This window comes from Malurus melanocephalus, unplaced genomic scaffold, assembly GCF_030028575.1.
Source record: "Malurus melanocephalus ecotype Western Australia unplaced genomic scaffold, MMel_1.1 scaffold_62, whole genome shotgun sequence".
Lineage (NCBI taxonomy): Eukaryota > Metazoa > Chordata > Aves > Passeriformes > Maluridae > Malurus > Malurus melanocephalus.
Genome location: NW_026623294.1, coordinates 2,818,232 through 2,833,808, shown reverse-complemented (window position 1 = coordinate 2,833,808; position 15,577 = coordinate 2,818,232). Strand labels below are relative to the sequence as shown.

General features: G+C 44.5%; 1 protein-coding gene across 9 annotated transcripts in view; it reads left to right on the top strand.

The window, feature by feature from the left end:
* The first annotated feature begins 12,180 nt into the window (after nt 1-12,180).
* The window catches only part of UBR5 (ubiquitin protein ligase E3 component n-recognin 5), an 83,057-nt gene continuing 79,660 nt past the window's right edge, over nt 12,181-15,577 (top strand). For 4 of the 9 annotated variants that reach the window (XM_057366299.1, XM_057366301.1, XM_057366297.1 and 1 more), the window contains exon 1: nt 12,185-12,446. In XM_057366299.1, the coding sequence (XP_057222282.1) occupies nt 12,385-12,446 (62 nt within the window). In that variant the 5' untranslated portion in view covers nt 12,185-12,384. Of the gene's footprint in view, nt 12,447-15,577 lie in introns of all 9 variants that reach the window. The other 5 variants (XM_057366303.1, XM_057366304.1, XM_057366302.1 and 2 more) reach the window with 2 other exon arrangements.

Genomic DNA, 15,577 nt, shown 5'->3' with positions numbered 1-15,577 from the left:
AAAAGAGAAGAGACTCCATGGCCATGCCTCCAGAGGGCTAGTGTAGTTTAGAGTTTGCCTTACTGAAATCTCAGCATGGGCAAAGTTAGAGCTCACAAAAGTAAAGATCTTTGCTAAGAACCTAATTAAGGTGAGTACAGTCTGGGCAGACCTTGCCTGGACACAGAAGTCAGGTGTTCAGCACTACTGTGGACAGGACCTCAGTGTTGTGTCTTCAGGGATGGTCCTGGGAACAGCTTACAGTTCCTTGAAGCTGCACTGATTTAAAATGAGCTGTAAGACATTTCCTGGTGCTGCATTTATAGAAAACAATGTGGACTACAATTTTACACCACAGTTTTTAGGAAATGTCCAGGCTGGCATTTCCAAGTGGTGACAACTCTCTTATAGGTGTCTGTGCTGCAAAACTTTTCCAGAGCACTGTTGAGGTTTCCTAGCAACTTCTCCCATGGTCTTTGTGCTCAGTTTTGTTCTTTGCCATCATAAAACAGTGTTTCTGCCTATTTAAACTAGTTTAGTTCTTTTAAACTGGCTAGGCATGGGCAATGAAGAAGCAGTATCTGATTTATATCCTGTTCAGCTTTTTATCCTTATATCCTATTCCTCCAAAACTAACAAAACCTGAACCATTATAGATGGGTTTCATGTTTTCTTTACTAACCAGACCATCAGTCCATTGCTTAAATTGCTGAGCAATAGAAAAACTMCAAATTTAAAACAGAAAGTCCAGATTTAAAAACAAATATACACAGCAGCAATGCCTTCTTTTATCTCTGCATCTCTTACATAGCTCCTCTGGCAAATCAAAACCAACAGATGCTGATCATGTGCTTTGGACAACTCTTTCCAAATACGTGAGAGACATCATATTTTTGAGCAAAAATGTTCTTAAGAACAAGCAAAACCAAAGCAGCTAAACTGAGCTAACCTTTGTGCACATGCATGTGTATCCAGTTTAAACACAGACATGGGTTTTAAGTTTGTAAATTCACTGATAGCATCCAGGTTTGAACATAATGAAACGTTTATTCAGTGTTGTATACCGGCTGAGATAGGCAGCTTCTGAGAGGCAGCTTGAAATGATACCCCTAACTAGGAAGAAAGTGAGTGGGCAATTTGGTCAGTGGAGAAAACTTTAAAGGGTTTGGGTGCAAGAGGGTACAAGAGARAAACCTGTGTCCTGGAGCAGCACTGAGACATTGTTTGTTACTGAAGTAMTTTACTACAGAAATACATACTCTTGGTGTTTTCCTTGGATCTTGCACTGCTCTGTGAGCTCTCATAGAGAGCCATGAACAAGTATGATTGTATTATTCTACTGTATGATTTGATGAACTGAAGTGCAGCAGGAAATGTGGATTCAAGTCCCCTCATACTGCAGCCAGATTCCTCCATGCCCTYACCAGGAGCCATCGCTTCCTGATCCTGAACAAATCTCATATTCACAGGGCTTGGCATCCCACATGGGCACAACTGAGGCACAAACCCATCCCTTCCAAAACTGCCCGATGTAAACTCTCTCCCTCTTTCCCCAGGCTTGGCTGCCACTATTTTAAGCCAGCATCAGGCACCCCCATTAGAGATAAGCTGCACTTACATCCTCRTGCATATTGGGGATTTGCTTCCTCCTGCCATTTGCCAAACTTTACTGACGTAAAACATTGGATTTCTTGCTCAGCACTAGCRCTTGCACCACTGTGGCTATGTCAGCTACTGGCATCAGTTGCAGAGATCAGGGCAAATTTCCAGAGCAGATCAGACCTTGGATTTCTATAAAAACCCATCTGTTCCTRGCTGAGAATTATTCCCACCACCTTTATAGCTGGATGGGATAATGAGCTATTGAACCCACAAATTAGCACAACATGGAGTTCTTTTAATAGCTTTCCTCTACAGAAAGTCAAAGCTGCTGTGCATCTTACGTACACCAAGCAGCCCTGCAAGCTAGAGGACTTAYAGCTGACAGTGTCAATTGTTTTTAAAGTGTTACTGCACTGCTGACATTTGAAAAGCAATTTAATATTTCTCCCATGACAGTCACTTCAAATATTCTGGAAACAACCTGTATGAAACTGCAGATGAAGGGTACAACGCTTGTATTTTCTTGAGACCTCAGGCTGGATTTGGGTACAGCTTGAGATGRGCAGGACTGTGAGATGAACAATGCAGCAAACACACTTCCTCCATTCACCTAAATCCCACTTGGCAATGGGGTGTCCAGGGGGTGAGCCTCACATCTCCGGCCCTGACACAGGAGCATTGTAATTAAAGAGCACAAGGRCTGGAAGGAATTCAGGCAGAGCTGCTGCAGCAGTGCTCCCTCTGCAGCGAGCTGCAGCACCAAGGGTTAACATTCTGCTGCCTGCCTCACAAATCTGCATAATGCCTTGCTTGGCAGCTCATTTGCATAATTTAAAATTACTCTTTTGTCTGGAAAACAAAATCTTACACACAGCTTCACACATAAGTGGTAGATACTAATGTTGCATATCCTAGGAAGGCTTGGTTAACTCTGTCTGAACTCAACAACTGAGGTTGTAAAAATAATTTTAACAGAGARATGTTGTTTCTTTATTGCACAGCCTTGAGTGCCATTTTGACTACCTAAATAAGGTCTAATGTGCTCACCCATCCCTCACAGAGGGGATGCAGCTTGCCTACACACACTCCGACTCTCCGGAGGGCTCTGCAGCTCCAGTCTTTGCCGGGGGGGGCGGGGCGGGTCCAGCCCGCCCCTCTTATTAAACTGCAGAAACAATGCAGCAGCCGGAGACTGAATCCCTGTCATCAGCACATCCTTACCAGGGATGTGCTTCCAGGCTGTAGCTGTGTACCCAGTGCTGTCGACACACTGGTATGAGCTCAGTGTCCCACCTCCCACGGCCAGGAGGGATTCTGCTCAACAGAGGATGGATACCTGCATTTCCGCAGCTGAATCACACTCCCAGCTCCATTGACTGCCATAACTAAATCTCCACTGCCTAGTGTGGGAGATTAGACACCTAAATTCAGGTATCTGTTTTCTGGATCTGATTCCCACTCCAATTCAGCTGACAGCCTGTGAGGCAGTCTTTGTGGGCAGAGCCCCATACCTCTCAGCTATTCTCTGCCTCACCTTGGGAGACAGATAAAAAAACCAGTGTCTTCTACTCTCAGTGATGTGTTTCAGTGTAGGAGAGGGTGCTATTAGCCTGCACTGGCACTTCAGTGTGTTTTAAATCATAGCTTATCAGAACAGCAGAATAAACCCTAGGAAATAGGAAGCCACATGGGTGAGTTGCCTGTCATTAAGACTGAAGCTTATCTGACCTCCTGCCCTAATGCCTTACAAACTATAAACTTCTGTACATTCCTCAGGCAAAAACTGTAACTTGCGCATTAGAAATGAACAGCATTTCTAAACAGGACATCCCAAACCAACATACTTGTGCTCTTGCCTCTGGAGTTCCAAAAACCTGGTSATACAAGAAGACATTTCCCAATGGACACCAGCTCCCCCCCAGCAGTGTGTCCAGCAGGCATTCTGCCCAGAGAAGCAGCCAAGGGGCTTCCCTGCCAGCTGGAAGGCACGGTGACAGGGAAAACTTTAGGCAAAYTTAGCTGGGTCTAGGTAGGTTGTACAAGCTGTATGTGGGGAAAAGGCCAAGTATAAGTATGTAATCCTGAGTGAACAGATCTATCAAACACTAACAAGTTTCTACCTGGCTTATTTAGTTAAGTTGTTCTTTAGCCCAGTGCTCATAACTCAAATTCAAACTTGGAAATTTCCTGCAAGTGATAATATACTGAGTGCCCTCCTTCAGATTCTAGTGGCATTACAGTTTTCATGAAAATGTTTCAAAGGAGAATTAGGGCCGTATTTTTTCTCCTTTCCTATTTTGAGATATCTAAACCTTTTATTTGATACTTTTGCTAAAAAATAGACAAAGTAGACATACAGTATTAAACAATTAGGCCCCAGTAATAAAAATCTCAGTTCACAGCAAAAGGCAAGTGAACTACCTGTACGTTCAGCTAGTAGCAAGTAATTCTGAATTGGCAAATCTGCCTGCAGTTTCGTGTCAATTGCCTGTCTATAGAAATACGCTCACCAACACATATGCAGGCATACACAACAGTGCTGCAATTGCTGTTATTCACAATAAAATGCTCAGCCATCAGTTAACTGTGTCCCTTTCTTCTTATAATGCAATGGAAGAAAAACCTCTCAGACTATTTATTCATATTTTCTTTCCTCCATTAGTTTAAATGAAGCTAAATGTTAACTGCCAAAGCACTTCCCAGCACAGTCTTCATGTGCTGCATCTCTATTGACCACTGTCTCCACAGCAATTTTTTTTCTGCCTTTCAGTACTGAAGCTCCGTAAAAAATCCTTTTTCATGGGACTCCCAAATGTTAAAGCTCCCTATCTTCACACAAGTTTAACACCTACTTTTTTGACATTTAATCACTTCTGCAACTGGTTGCAAGACCCATTGCAACTGTGTTCTCAGCTAGGGAAGATGCTATAGGGACATGGAAAAACAGTTAAAAACAGCCATCCTGTTCTATGTGAATGTCCTTAGTGATTGAAAGAGGAGAAAACAAATTAGGAAAAAAGCTCACAAGATTTTTAGCAGAAGGTGCAATCTTCCCTGGAAGCAAAACCCATCATTTAAAGGGAATGAGCTGTGTTTGACACACTTTGCCTGCTCCTCCTGAGGGGAACGTCCAACTGCTGAAACATGGAAGAGATATTTCAGAAGGGGTGGTGGATTTGCAGCCTCTCTGTACACTCATTTTGCAYAGGCCAAATTTCTCCTGTACAGCCACTGTTTATGAGCCACTTCTCAAATGACACAGCCTCTGGTTTGCTTAAAGTGCCAGCTGTAAATGGAGGCTGTTTTGGAGCTGTTTCATGAGCAGCTCAGTTTTCTCTCTGTGTGCCTGTGCTATCGTTCAAATCAGCAATTTGGGCTCAAAACTCATCTTCCTCTCACTATCTTCTRTTTGACATTGTGAAGCAGCCTGAGAATGCACAACCTGGCCTCCTTGGGGRTGAAACCAAATGGAAAACTCTGCTCCCAAAGTGCATCATGACCTCTGAGGAAGCTGTGGAGTGGGCCAACAGAACCACCGTCAGAACGGGATGGCTGGGCACTTGCCACTCACTCTTTGTGCTACACTGCACTTCTCTGAAAATGTTTAAATTTTAGTATTTTTTTTCAACAGGAATTAAAACCCAAGAACTATCTACTATTTCTTCCTATATTATAAAGAGCCATACATGACAAATGGCTATTTAATGACAGAGGAACAGCAGCTAAAAAGTAGGCTGAGATTTTGTATGCTGAAAGGTAAATCCTGGCCCTGCTGGAGTCCACAGAATAATTCACTTGCTTTTGACCTGGAAAGTCTCCACTCCTTTCCCTGCCAGAAACAAATTTAYTCTGCAATAATTTCAGAAGGAGTACATGAATCAAGGCCACACAGAACTATTGCTGTGAATTCATTTCACCCACATATTTTATAAAGGTGATTTTTTTTTCAAAACTACCACTTTTGAAGGTAAACATGGTTAAGCCAAGAGTAGCTAACCCAATCAAATTAAACTAACAGGAAAATTTAAAAAAACCTTTTCTTGTCCTAGTTAATCATCTGAACTCCCTTGACAGATGCAGACAGATAAGAAGGAGCAGGCAATTCCACAGGGAACCTCCTAAGAACACATGCCCACCTTTAAGGTTGCTGAAGTACAGACAAATTTTGTCTTTCCTTACCAGGAACTGACAGGAAGCTGTTCTGATACAAAAGAACACAACTCTGTTTTATAGCTGCCTGAACAGAAATACCTGCCGGGCTGACACAAAGTCTCAGAGATACACCCACCATTGTACAACAGCCCTGCCCATACCACCTCACAGGGACAGTCACACAAGGGCTGCCCACAGCCTCTGTTCCCTTGGCTCCTGCACTGCACCCAGGATGCCTGGTGAGCTCTTCTTGTCAAGCTCAGCTGCACTTCAGTGGACAGGTCTGGCCTACACATAAAAAAGTGATCATGTAAACTTTGTGATGGGGCCTGGACAAGAAAAGATGTCCTGGATGCGCAGTCAGAAGGAACAGATGTTCAGAAGTGTCTCTGTTGGAGCTGGAAAAGAAAGATGCAAGTAAGGGGCTACAACCATGGTGAGAAGTGAAAGGCATGAGAAGGTAGTGTCTTTACAAACGGACTCTGACTCTGGGGTGAGATAAGGCTGATATTGGGAGATAGAAAGAAACAATAGGAAGGATTTGCATAGGAATTCTACTGATTTGCTTACCCCAGACTGTGTTAATAGACTACAAGAGCAGAGATAAAGAGGTGTATATTGAAAGGGAGCAATGTATAATAGAAGGGGCAGTTTCATCAAGMGTTTCAGGGAGCCTGTAACTTTCAAGTACCTCAGCCAATGGGGAAAGAGAGAGGGAACTGTGGCCGGGAAACTGGGATAAAAGAGGCTGTGTCCTCTATGAATTTGAGAGATCCCATGGGAAATGCCCATGACCTCTCCCTTTATTCATGAATAAAGTTGTGGGACTCCTCTGTCTCCTTTTTGGACATAAACCTCTGGTGCTTGTGGATTAATTTTCCTAACAGAAGCAATGTCAAGTGAGTGTTAAAATCTCAACCAGCAACCAGCAGATCTACAAACTCCACTGAACACTTGGCAGAGACCACACTTCAATCCTAGACATGCTGTGCCAACACCCCTAAACAGAGAAGGCAAACCACACTGTATAGAAAAGAAAGGAGAAACAGATCATAGATTCCCTGAATTATTTGGGTTGGAAGGGACATTAAAGGTCATCTAGTTCCAACTTCCCTGCCATGGGCAGAGACACCTTCCACTAGACTAGATTGCTCAAAGCCCCATCCAACCAGGCCTCAAAAGCTTCCAGGGATGGGGAATTTCTCTGGGCAGCCTGTTCCAGTACCTCACTACCTTCATACTGAATAATTTCTTCCTTATCTCTCATCTAAATCTGYCCTCTTCTAGTGTAAAGCCATTACTACGTGCCTTTGTAGAAAGTCCCTCTCCAGCCTTCTTGTAAGCTTAATTTCTTGCAGAGTCCTAATTTTCATCCCTGGAGTCCTTCACTGCAGAGCTGAAGAGAGGAAATGCAGAGTAGGTCAGACAATGGAGGGAAAGGGAGATCAGGAACCTGCAGTATTGCCTGGTTTTAAACAGATGTACTTCAGTCCAGTAGTAAGTGTTGTATCTGCGGGCTGTGCGTCCAATTTCACCAAATTAACTTTTGAATATCTGAGTCTCTTTCAACCAAATTTTAACACAAATTCCTGGTCTCAGAGGTCTCTGTTAGCTTAACTGACCCAAGCATTGGATAACCACCCAGCAGCTAGGGGAAAGATAAAGATCAAAGCAGAGCTCAACATTTTTAGTTGCTGAAGAATCCACAGGGCAGAGAGAAATGGTGTATACATTGAAGAACCCACTGCAAGAAAAGTTCCATGGAAAATAAGTTTTCATCAGTTCTGAACCTTACCAAGCTACCTCTTTTATGGCCTTAATAGTTCACAATACAAAACAAAAATCAACACCAGCATAATTTTGCGCACAAGACAAATGATGTATCTATTACAGTGACCTCTTTACTCGACAGTCAGGTGTAAGTTAGAAAATAAGAGACTATAAACACTCAATACCTGACAACAAGATGAAATCCCAGCTGAAATTTAATGAAATTTAAGCAATGCATAAGAAAGCCAGGCTATGACAACTTGGGACATGAGCATGACAAAACATTGCCCAGGACAGCAGAAAGCAATGGCTGGCAGCGCAGTCCTCAGCTGGAATTGTCTGATTTCTGGCGTTAACTTGCAAACTATGCAACTTGTGTTGCAAAACACACAGATGTAGTTTAAAAGCCTGAGGTTCCCAGCCCCCAAGAAATCACTCTGGCACTAAGATGGAGGGAAAGAGGCAGCAAGAAGCCTGCATTGCTTCAGTTTGTGGCACAAGGTAATGGAAACCTTGCCAGGAACTTTGCTGCTCATTATATAAACTTCTTTTCAGCCTTGGGAACAATCTAGAAACTGCAGTTTCCTGCACAGCATTCTTGCCTGACATTTCCAGGAATGCTGGCCTCATTTCTTTCAGAGCAAAATGCAATCTTATGGTGCCAGCCTGATGTCATCTCTGTTGACATCTGGAGTTAACAGCCTGGAAAGTGCATTCTGGAGCTTTCCTTCAGTGCCTGAAGCCTTTACTTCTACTCAGGGCCTCCTCCCTGACTTCTGCATGTCCCATCAGCCGCAGGCACTGCTGCCTATAATATACATGCTGGCATCTGCTCTCACTGTTTACAGAGCAAAGTCCCTAGCAGTCTCTTACCCCAGTGCTCCCATCTTTAGCAGGTCCCCTCCCTTCAGAACTAAGACTTTTGTGTAATCCACCAGGCCTTCAGYTGCCGACTTGCAAGTGGTTGGGAATAAATCTATCCCAGTATAATTATTCAGAAGCTTTTTCTGATGTGAAAGTTCCTGATTCACTGGAATATTTGTGGAGCTGGAGGCTGGATGAGATGACCTCCAGAGGTCCTTGCCATCCTGTGTGCTTCTACCAGSCTGAAAACTTCAGGAAATGCTGACTCCCATCAAAACTCAATTTCAGACATGACAGCAGTGATCCTATAGGAATTATTTTGTATATGGGTATTTCAAGCTGACAAAACCCTTGCACCTTGAAAATATAGCAGCAAGAAACTTGTTCTGCWGGTTGGGTGTTGGTGTATTTATAGCTGCACCTTCATAAGGAAGCTGCTGCTTTACCAGCAGACGTGAAAATAGCCCTAGCTACACATGGAGGAGCTGCACAACTTAGGGAGAGCCAAATTTCTTAGGCCAAGACATACAACGTTGTCTCAAAGATACATTTTGTAAAGAAAAAAATCTGGGTTTGTTCTTAAGGGTTTTTTCCATGACTTGGCAAATGTGAATTTTTAAATACCATTTTGGTACTGGATGCTGTCATCCAACAGACTGAGGCAATTGAGAGAACTTTGGAAAAATCTTCTAGTTTTAAGTTCTTAAAAGACAGAAGTTGTAAGAATGAGCAGTTCTCCTATCAGAAAACAATTCTATTTGAAGTCAAATTCAGATAATCAAAGGGCCATCAAGTTGTTACTGCCTTAATTATCTTCCAAGAACTGCATCAGTGGCCAAGGCAGGCATTCAATGCGTGTCACTTCCTGGCAATGCAAAATTCAACCAGTAAGATGCAGCCTCACATCCCTGAGCTGGGACTTCCTCCATATTCCAAACCCCTGTCAGAATAATGCAATCAGTTAAACACTTGGCTTTCTGTTCTCTCATCTATGCTTAGGATTAGTTGCCACTTTAGACAGCAGTGTAAACACTTGGTGTGAACAAGAGCTGACATTTGCAGTACTCAAGTTTACTCTGTCTCTGAACACAAGTTCCAGCAGGATCCATTTAATTCTTTTTTTTTTTTTTTTTAATTTTTTTTTTTTTTTTTTTTAATTTTTGCTCATGCTGAGTGTTTGCATTGGCAAAGCCACGAGCAGTCGTTAAAACTGGGGTTTAGACGATGTAAATAAAGCTACAAGGATTGCTTGGAAATGGCCAGCAGCAGACTGCTGAGGCCTAACAGATGTGCCCCTTTTAGGGCTTTCCCAGCTCCTTTCCTGTATCTAACAGGTTTCCATAACCCATTAACTTTTAAAGGCTGTGTGTTTATGGTGGAAGGAAGAGAGTAATGGAAATCTCCTCCTTATGCCCACCCCCTTACAAAATTCCAAGGAACAAGTAATAGCATTTGGAAATGTAAATGCCTTGGAGAACTACATCTTGAACAGAAAAGCAAACATAAATATCTGGAACTTCCCAAAACCCACCAAAAATTCTTGACAGCATTCCCAAGGACTCAGCGAGAATTCATGCGACCCATCTTCCTACTATTCGATGGAAAAGAGGAATGACTGTCAAAAGGAAGTATTTTTTTTTTGTCTGGGAAAAATCAAATTGAGAAGCAAGGCTTTACAGGTGGTTATCAAAACACGCACATGACTTTGATAAAATAACTGAGGTCGAAGACAGCTCATGAGAATCTCTCACTGTGACAAACACCACAAATATTTTCAGGGAAACCATAAAGACTGATGTTGGGAGGGATATGGGGAAAGGCAGGAAAAAACCTAACAAACTTTGGTACAATCAAACACAGAACTAAGCCCATAAACTATAAGCTCTGTCCTAACAGGAAAAAAAAGAGTGAAAAGGTAAACAGGGACCTACAAGTTTTTAAAAGCACAGCTACTACACTGTCTCACTACCAAACAGAAGGAGTCCTATACCATGCCTTCTGTACTTCCAGAAGCCTGTTAGTATTTTCCTACCAGGATAAGCTAAATTACTAATTTGTATTCTTGAAGGCATTTGAGTATCACTGTCACTTGAGAACAGAACATATGGGGAGGCTGCATCTGAGAATAAGAAATCTGGAATGCATCAATTGAATATTTCTTCACTCTCTGACATTTCCTCTTGTTAACAATAGTTGTTTGGGAAAAAAAAAAAAATCTTCACAAACTCCCCAAACCTTTGGGCAGCAGGCAGCTGCATCAGCTGATTCTTGGATTAGCTCCTTTCAGCTGCACTGGAGAGAGCCCAGGAAGAAAGGGGAGCAGAAGATGGGAAGTTGCAAAGTTCTGCATTGTCTGAAGGTGGGGGGGAAAACCTGAGATTTTTACGGTTTATGATTAGCCAGCCTCAGAAATGAAATCTAACTCACTGAACTAGATTCTAGAGGTTTTTTTGTACCATTAGCATGTGATTACCGTCAATCCTCACATGCAAAAAAATTCCAAGTCAGTTTTGCAAATTTCTGATTTCCTGAAAATAAGCAAGAGAAGGCCGCAAAAGCAGCAAATTCCAGTTAAAAAAAAAAATCACCAAAATCAAAGCTTGGTACAATCCCTGCTAAGGTGTTTAGTTTCTATAGAAACAAATGGCTGTTTTATTGACTTTGCTACTCATATTCAGATGTTAATGCGTTAAAAACAGCATTAACTCCATTGGCAAGGTGTGATCCCTTGGAACTGTTCTGTTAAACCCTGTCCATGGGGAAGGCCAGCGGCACTGAAAGCTTCACAGMGTGGTAGATAGCTTTTTATTCTGATATACCAGCAGGCTAGTGATTAGTCTAGCAAGACTGAATGGGGACCGCATCAATACATATCAATATCTTAAAGGAATTTAAGAGGATGGTGCCAGACTCTTTTTGCTGATGCCCAGCGACAGGACGAGGACTAAGGGCCATAAACTGAAATACAAGTTCTACCTCAACATAAGGAAGAACTACTTTACACGGAGGGTGGCAAAGCACTGCAGCAGGCTGCCCAGGGATGTCTCTCCCTCTCCGGAGATATTCCAAACCCACCTGTACACGTTCCTATGCCACCTGCTTGCTCTCGGTGATTCTGCCTTAGCAGAGAGCTAGGACTAGATGATCTCCAGATCATCTTCCAACTCTACCAATTCTGTGAACCTCCCCGAAAAATGGTGAAAATCTCGGCTGCTGCAGAGAGGGCTCACTAGAAATGCARCAAAAAAGGTAACTGGAAAGGACAGAGCCAGCAGCGGCCACGGAGAGCAGGCGCCGACGGGAGCTGGGTTTGAAGCACCTGCAGGCATCGAGGGAAATCCCTGTCCCCCTCCCACGGCACCCCCGGGGACCAGCACGCTGAGGCCTCACACRCCCACAGCCTGGGTTCCTGAGCGGAGCCGCTCCGGCCAAGGGGAAGCGCGGCCGCTCCCGCCCAGCGCCTGAGGGCAGCGGCGCGCGCCGCCCGCCAGGGAACCGCTCTGGCGCGCAGGGGGGGGAGGGGGCAGAGAGCCCGGGCTGGGCACGTGGTGCTTTACGTGCCTCTCGCGCAATGACGTCATCGCGCCCCGCCGCGAGGGCGGCACACMGGGCCAATCGGCGGCGCGCTTAGTGGCAGGGGAGGGAGCCGCGCGCGCCAGTCAGCACGAGGCTTGCACGCGCGCCGCCGCGCGCGCCGGCCCGGCCCCGCCCCTTCCCTGTCGCGGCGCACGGAGGGCGGGGGAGGGGGGAGGGAGAAGGGCCCGCTGGAAGCCAAGATGGCGGCGCGTGCGTGAGCGCGGCGCGGGCCCAGCTCCGAGCGGCGCCGTTGCGGCCGTTCCGCCCCGCCCCGCGCCCGCAGCGCCGCGGCCGCCGASAGCCCGAGACTCCGCCGGGCGGCCGCGAACCACCCCGGGGGAGGGACGGAGGCCGAGAGCCCCCTCCCCCGCCGCCCCCATTGTGTGCCTGGCCCCCGCCCGCCCGCCTCCCGCCGCCGCCGGGGGGGCACCGGCGCGGAACATGACCTCGATCCACTTCGTGGTGCACCCGCTGCCGGGCACCGAGGACCAGCTCAACGATCGGTGAGGGGGGGTGGAGGGGAGGGCCCCCCCGGAGGCGAGGGGAGGGGCCCCGGGGCAGCGGGGCCGGCCCGAACCCCACCCCGCCGGGCCGCGGTTCCGCCGGGTCCCGGGGCGTCCCGCTCCGAGCGGCCTCTCCCGGCGGCCGCCGCCGCCAACTTGGACCGCGCGGGGCCGGGGGGCCGCGACCTTCGCCGCGGGCCCGACGGGGGCTACGGCCGGCCAGGGAAATCCCGGCGTCCGGCCGAGGAAGGGGGATCCCTGGCCGAGGAAGTGGGTTCCCGGGGATCCCTGGCGCAGGAGCGAGATGTGTCCGTATTAATCAGGGATGGAGCGAGGCAAACAATGCGGGTGGGGGATCGCGGTGTGTGAGAGAATGACGGGAACGGGGATAAAGGCGGCAGCGCTGTCACACGCAGCGCCGGTGTGCGCTGCCTTCCGCTGCCTTCCCCTGCTCACGCACCGGGTGTTAGATACAAAAGGAGGCCCGATTTCCAAATCACTGATGGTGTGCGGCTTGACTGAGATGGGKATGACAGCTGCCAGCCTGGAAACCACGCAGCTAACTTTATGTAGGATTGGGGGAGAGAAATTGCAGGCTGGGGAGAAACGGGAGTGCTTGGGAGAAGATGAATCCGTGAACCAAATTTTCTTCACTGCTTGACGTGTATTTGACAGCTCTGTATGGCTGTCAAATATTTCTTATGTAGCAACTGCTARTGGTATGTTTAATAGCTTGTAAATTTTACTTCTTCTTTACTTAYATAAGAATTACTTATGTAGGAATATTACTTACATAGGAATTCTTAGAAAACCTGCAACTTCATCTTTATTTCTTAAAAATTATGTGTGAATAAATTGTGATCTTTAATCATCACTGGATAGAAACCTGAAGTTTTTTTACACTGTAGRTAAATGTTATTTAATGATTCTAAACAACATTTAAATATTTGTAAGTCATAAAAAGCATGCACTTTGGGTTATACTCTTCTGGTTTTGATATACCAGGTTTCAGAGTAGGTCAGGGTCCAAGTCGGCTTCACAATTGTTTGTAGTTAGGTCACTTTTCCTTGACAAGTCTTTGCTGAGATGTCTCATAAAACAGGTGAGCTTTGAGAATTTGTGATGAAGAAAATAGGTAGTTTTAAGGACAGAATATCTGCCTAATTACATAATCCATATCTTTACAYGGGGAAAAGAAACTTGTAAAGATAAAAACAGGTCCAAAACCTGAAGTGTGTTAGTGTGGCTAACTACTGGAGTTAGCCTGATAATACATTTTACAGAATCCTGCTTCCTAGGAGGCCTAGCCATTCCTGCTGGGCTGATTTGCTTTCTCCGTAGATACTACATTCAGATTTGGCATAGACCATCTTCTTTTAGCATGACAAACTGAGAAATTATGCTGTACTAGGAGTTCTTCTACTTATTGCTTGCACTGTTTTGATTTGGAGTAAGATCTAGGGCTTTGAACTTGAAAGGACCCCAGTGGGTTTTCTTTTGGTTTCTTTTTATGTTGATAGGCCCGAAGAAAACATTTAGCATGTAATTATCACACTTTGCTCCAAGTGAGAGAGCTCATCTGTTTTTTCTTTAATGTTACCTATTCTGTTGACACATTGATATAAAATATGAGTTCCCTTCAGTCTTCATAATGCTTTCCCWTTTTTTTTTATTTATTTTTTTTTCTTTCTTACCACAGCAGCAGCTCTTACAACTACTATTTGATACAGGAAGCTTCAAAATGTGTGGTAATTAATATATGGAGAAAGCTGCAGAAGTGCTGTTAAGTTGTGACTATTATGAAAAATGACTCCTTGATCTGAGCTGCAAGTCAGAAATTTCAACTTGATAATTTTATTAAGAGTGCAGAAGCTGTATATCAGAACTTGTAATGCAGTGAAATCAGAATGATTCATAAATAGGGTTGAGGCGCACACATATGTGCTAGAAATGCCAGTTCAATTTTATCAGTAGCATTGCTGCKTATTATTATTCTGTCAATGTAGACCAGGATCTGGATAGCTTAATAAATTCTCATACTCATAGATGTTAGGAKCTTGGAATATCTTATGTCTCTGTGATGTTTCTTTCCCCTCTCACTTTATATGCTTTTTTGGGTCTCTGCTGCAGCCAGTGGTTCAGTCAGGATTGTTTTTTGTCTGTATTCTGAATGATAGTTGTTTCTCAAAAATCAGATTTTAGGATTATAATTCTGCATTGGATGYTTTCAGTAATGGGTTTGTGTTCTGCATCTAAGAAATAATCACTTAAAACACAAGGCATTTATTGGTGCAATCCATGTGTATTCAGGATACATGTCACTTGAATTTTTATAATCACGTATTTGATACACTATGCTTAGTAATCAGTGTAGATGTGTGAAGGGAGTGAAGTGTTTTTGGAAACCACTACAATGTGAGGAAGTATTCTTTTCCAGTTTGGTGCATTTTATGTCGTTTTGTTGAACAGTTCTTATTACATTTTGTGTGTAATTTATTATCCCACTAATTCATGCAGCAACTGGGAGAATGGTAAAACACTTCAGAGAAAAGAGGAAAAAGTAACTGTAGAACCATAAATAGTCGGAGGACTCCTGAGCCCATCTACTCAGCATCTGAAAATACTTCTTAACTAGCGTTTTTGAAAATGTAGGTTAATATTGTACCTTGATAGTAGTTACTAGTCTTCTTTCAAATAAGCTGAAGCYGTGTTGACTCCTACACTGAGATGTTTGGGAGCTGGTGAGACTGAAGAGAGTTCACAGAGGACAAGGTTATACTTAATATTGCAGTTGTATTAGGAGTCAGCTTTTGAAATGGATAGTAGGCCAAGCTTTTGTTTAGGATGAACTGAGGTGTTAAGGTTTTTCTGAAAAGTTTGTTTAAGAAGATAGGTAACTTGAAATTCCCCCCCCCCCCCCCCCCCCCCAGTAATTTGTTCTCTGCAAACTGAGTATGAGGAGTTTAATGGGAGAAAAATCTGGTGTGGCCTGCAGTTTGAGAAACAACTCCATAGAGTATTTGGGGTGTAAATAATTAATGGTTTTAATTTTTGAAAAAGCGGTGTCTAGCTTCTGTTGCAGTGGGTGTTAGGTATATTTTGTTGATTATCCACCTCTTTCAGGGTTGGAG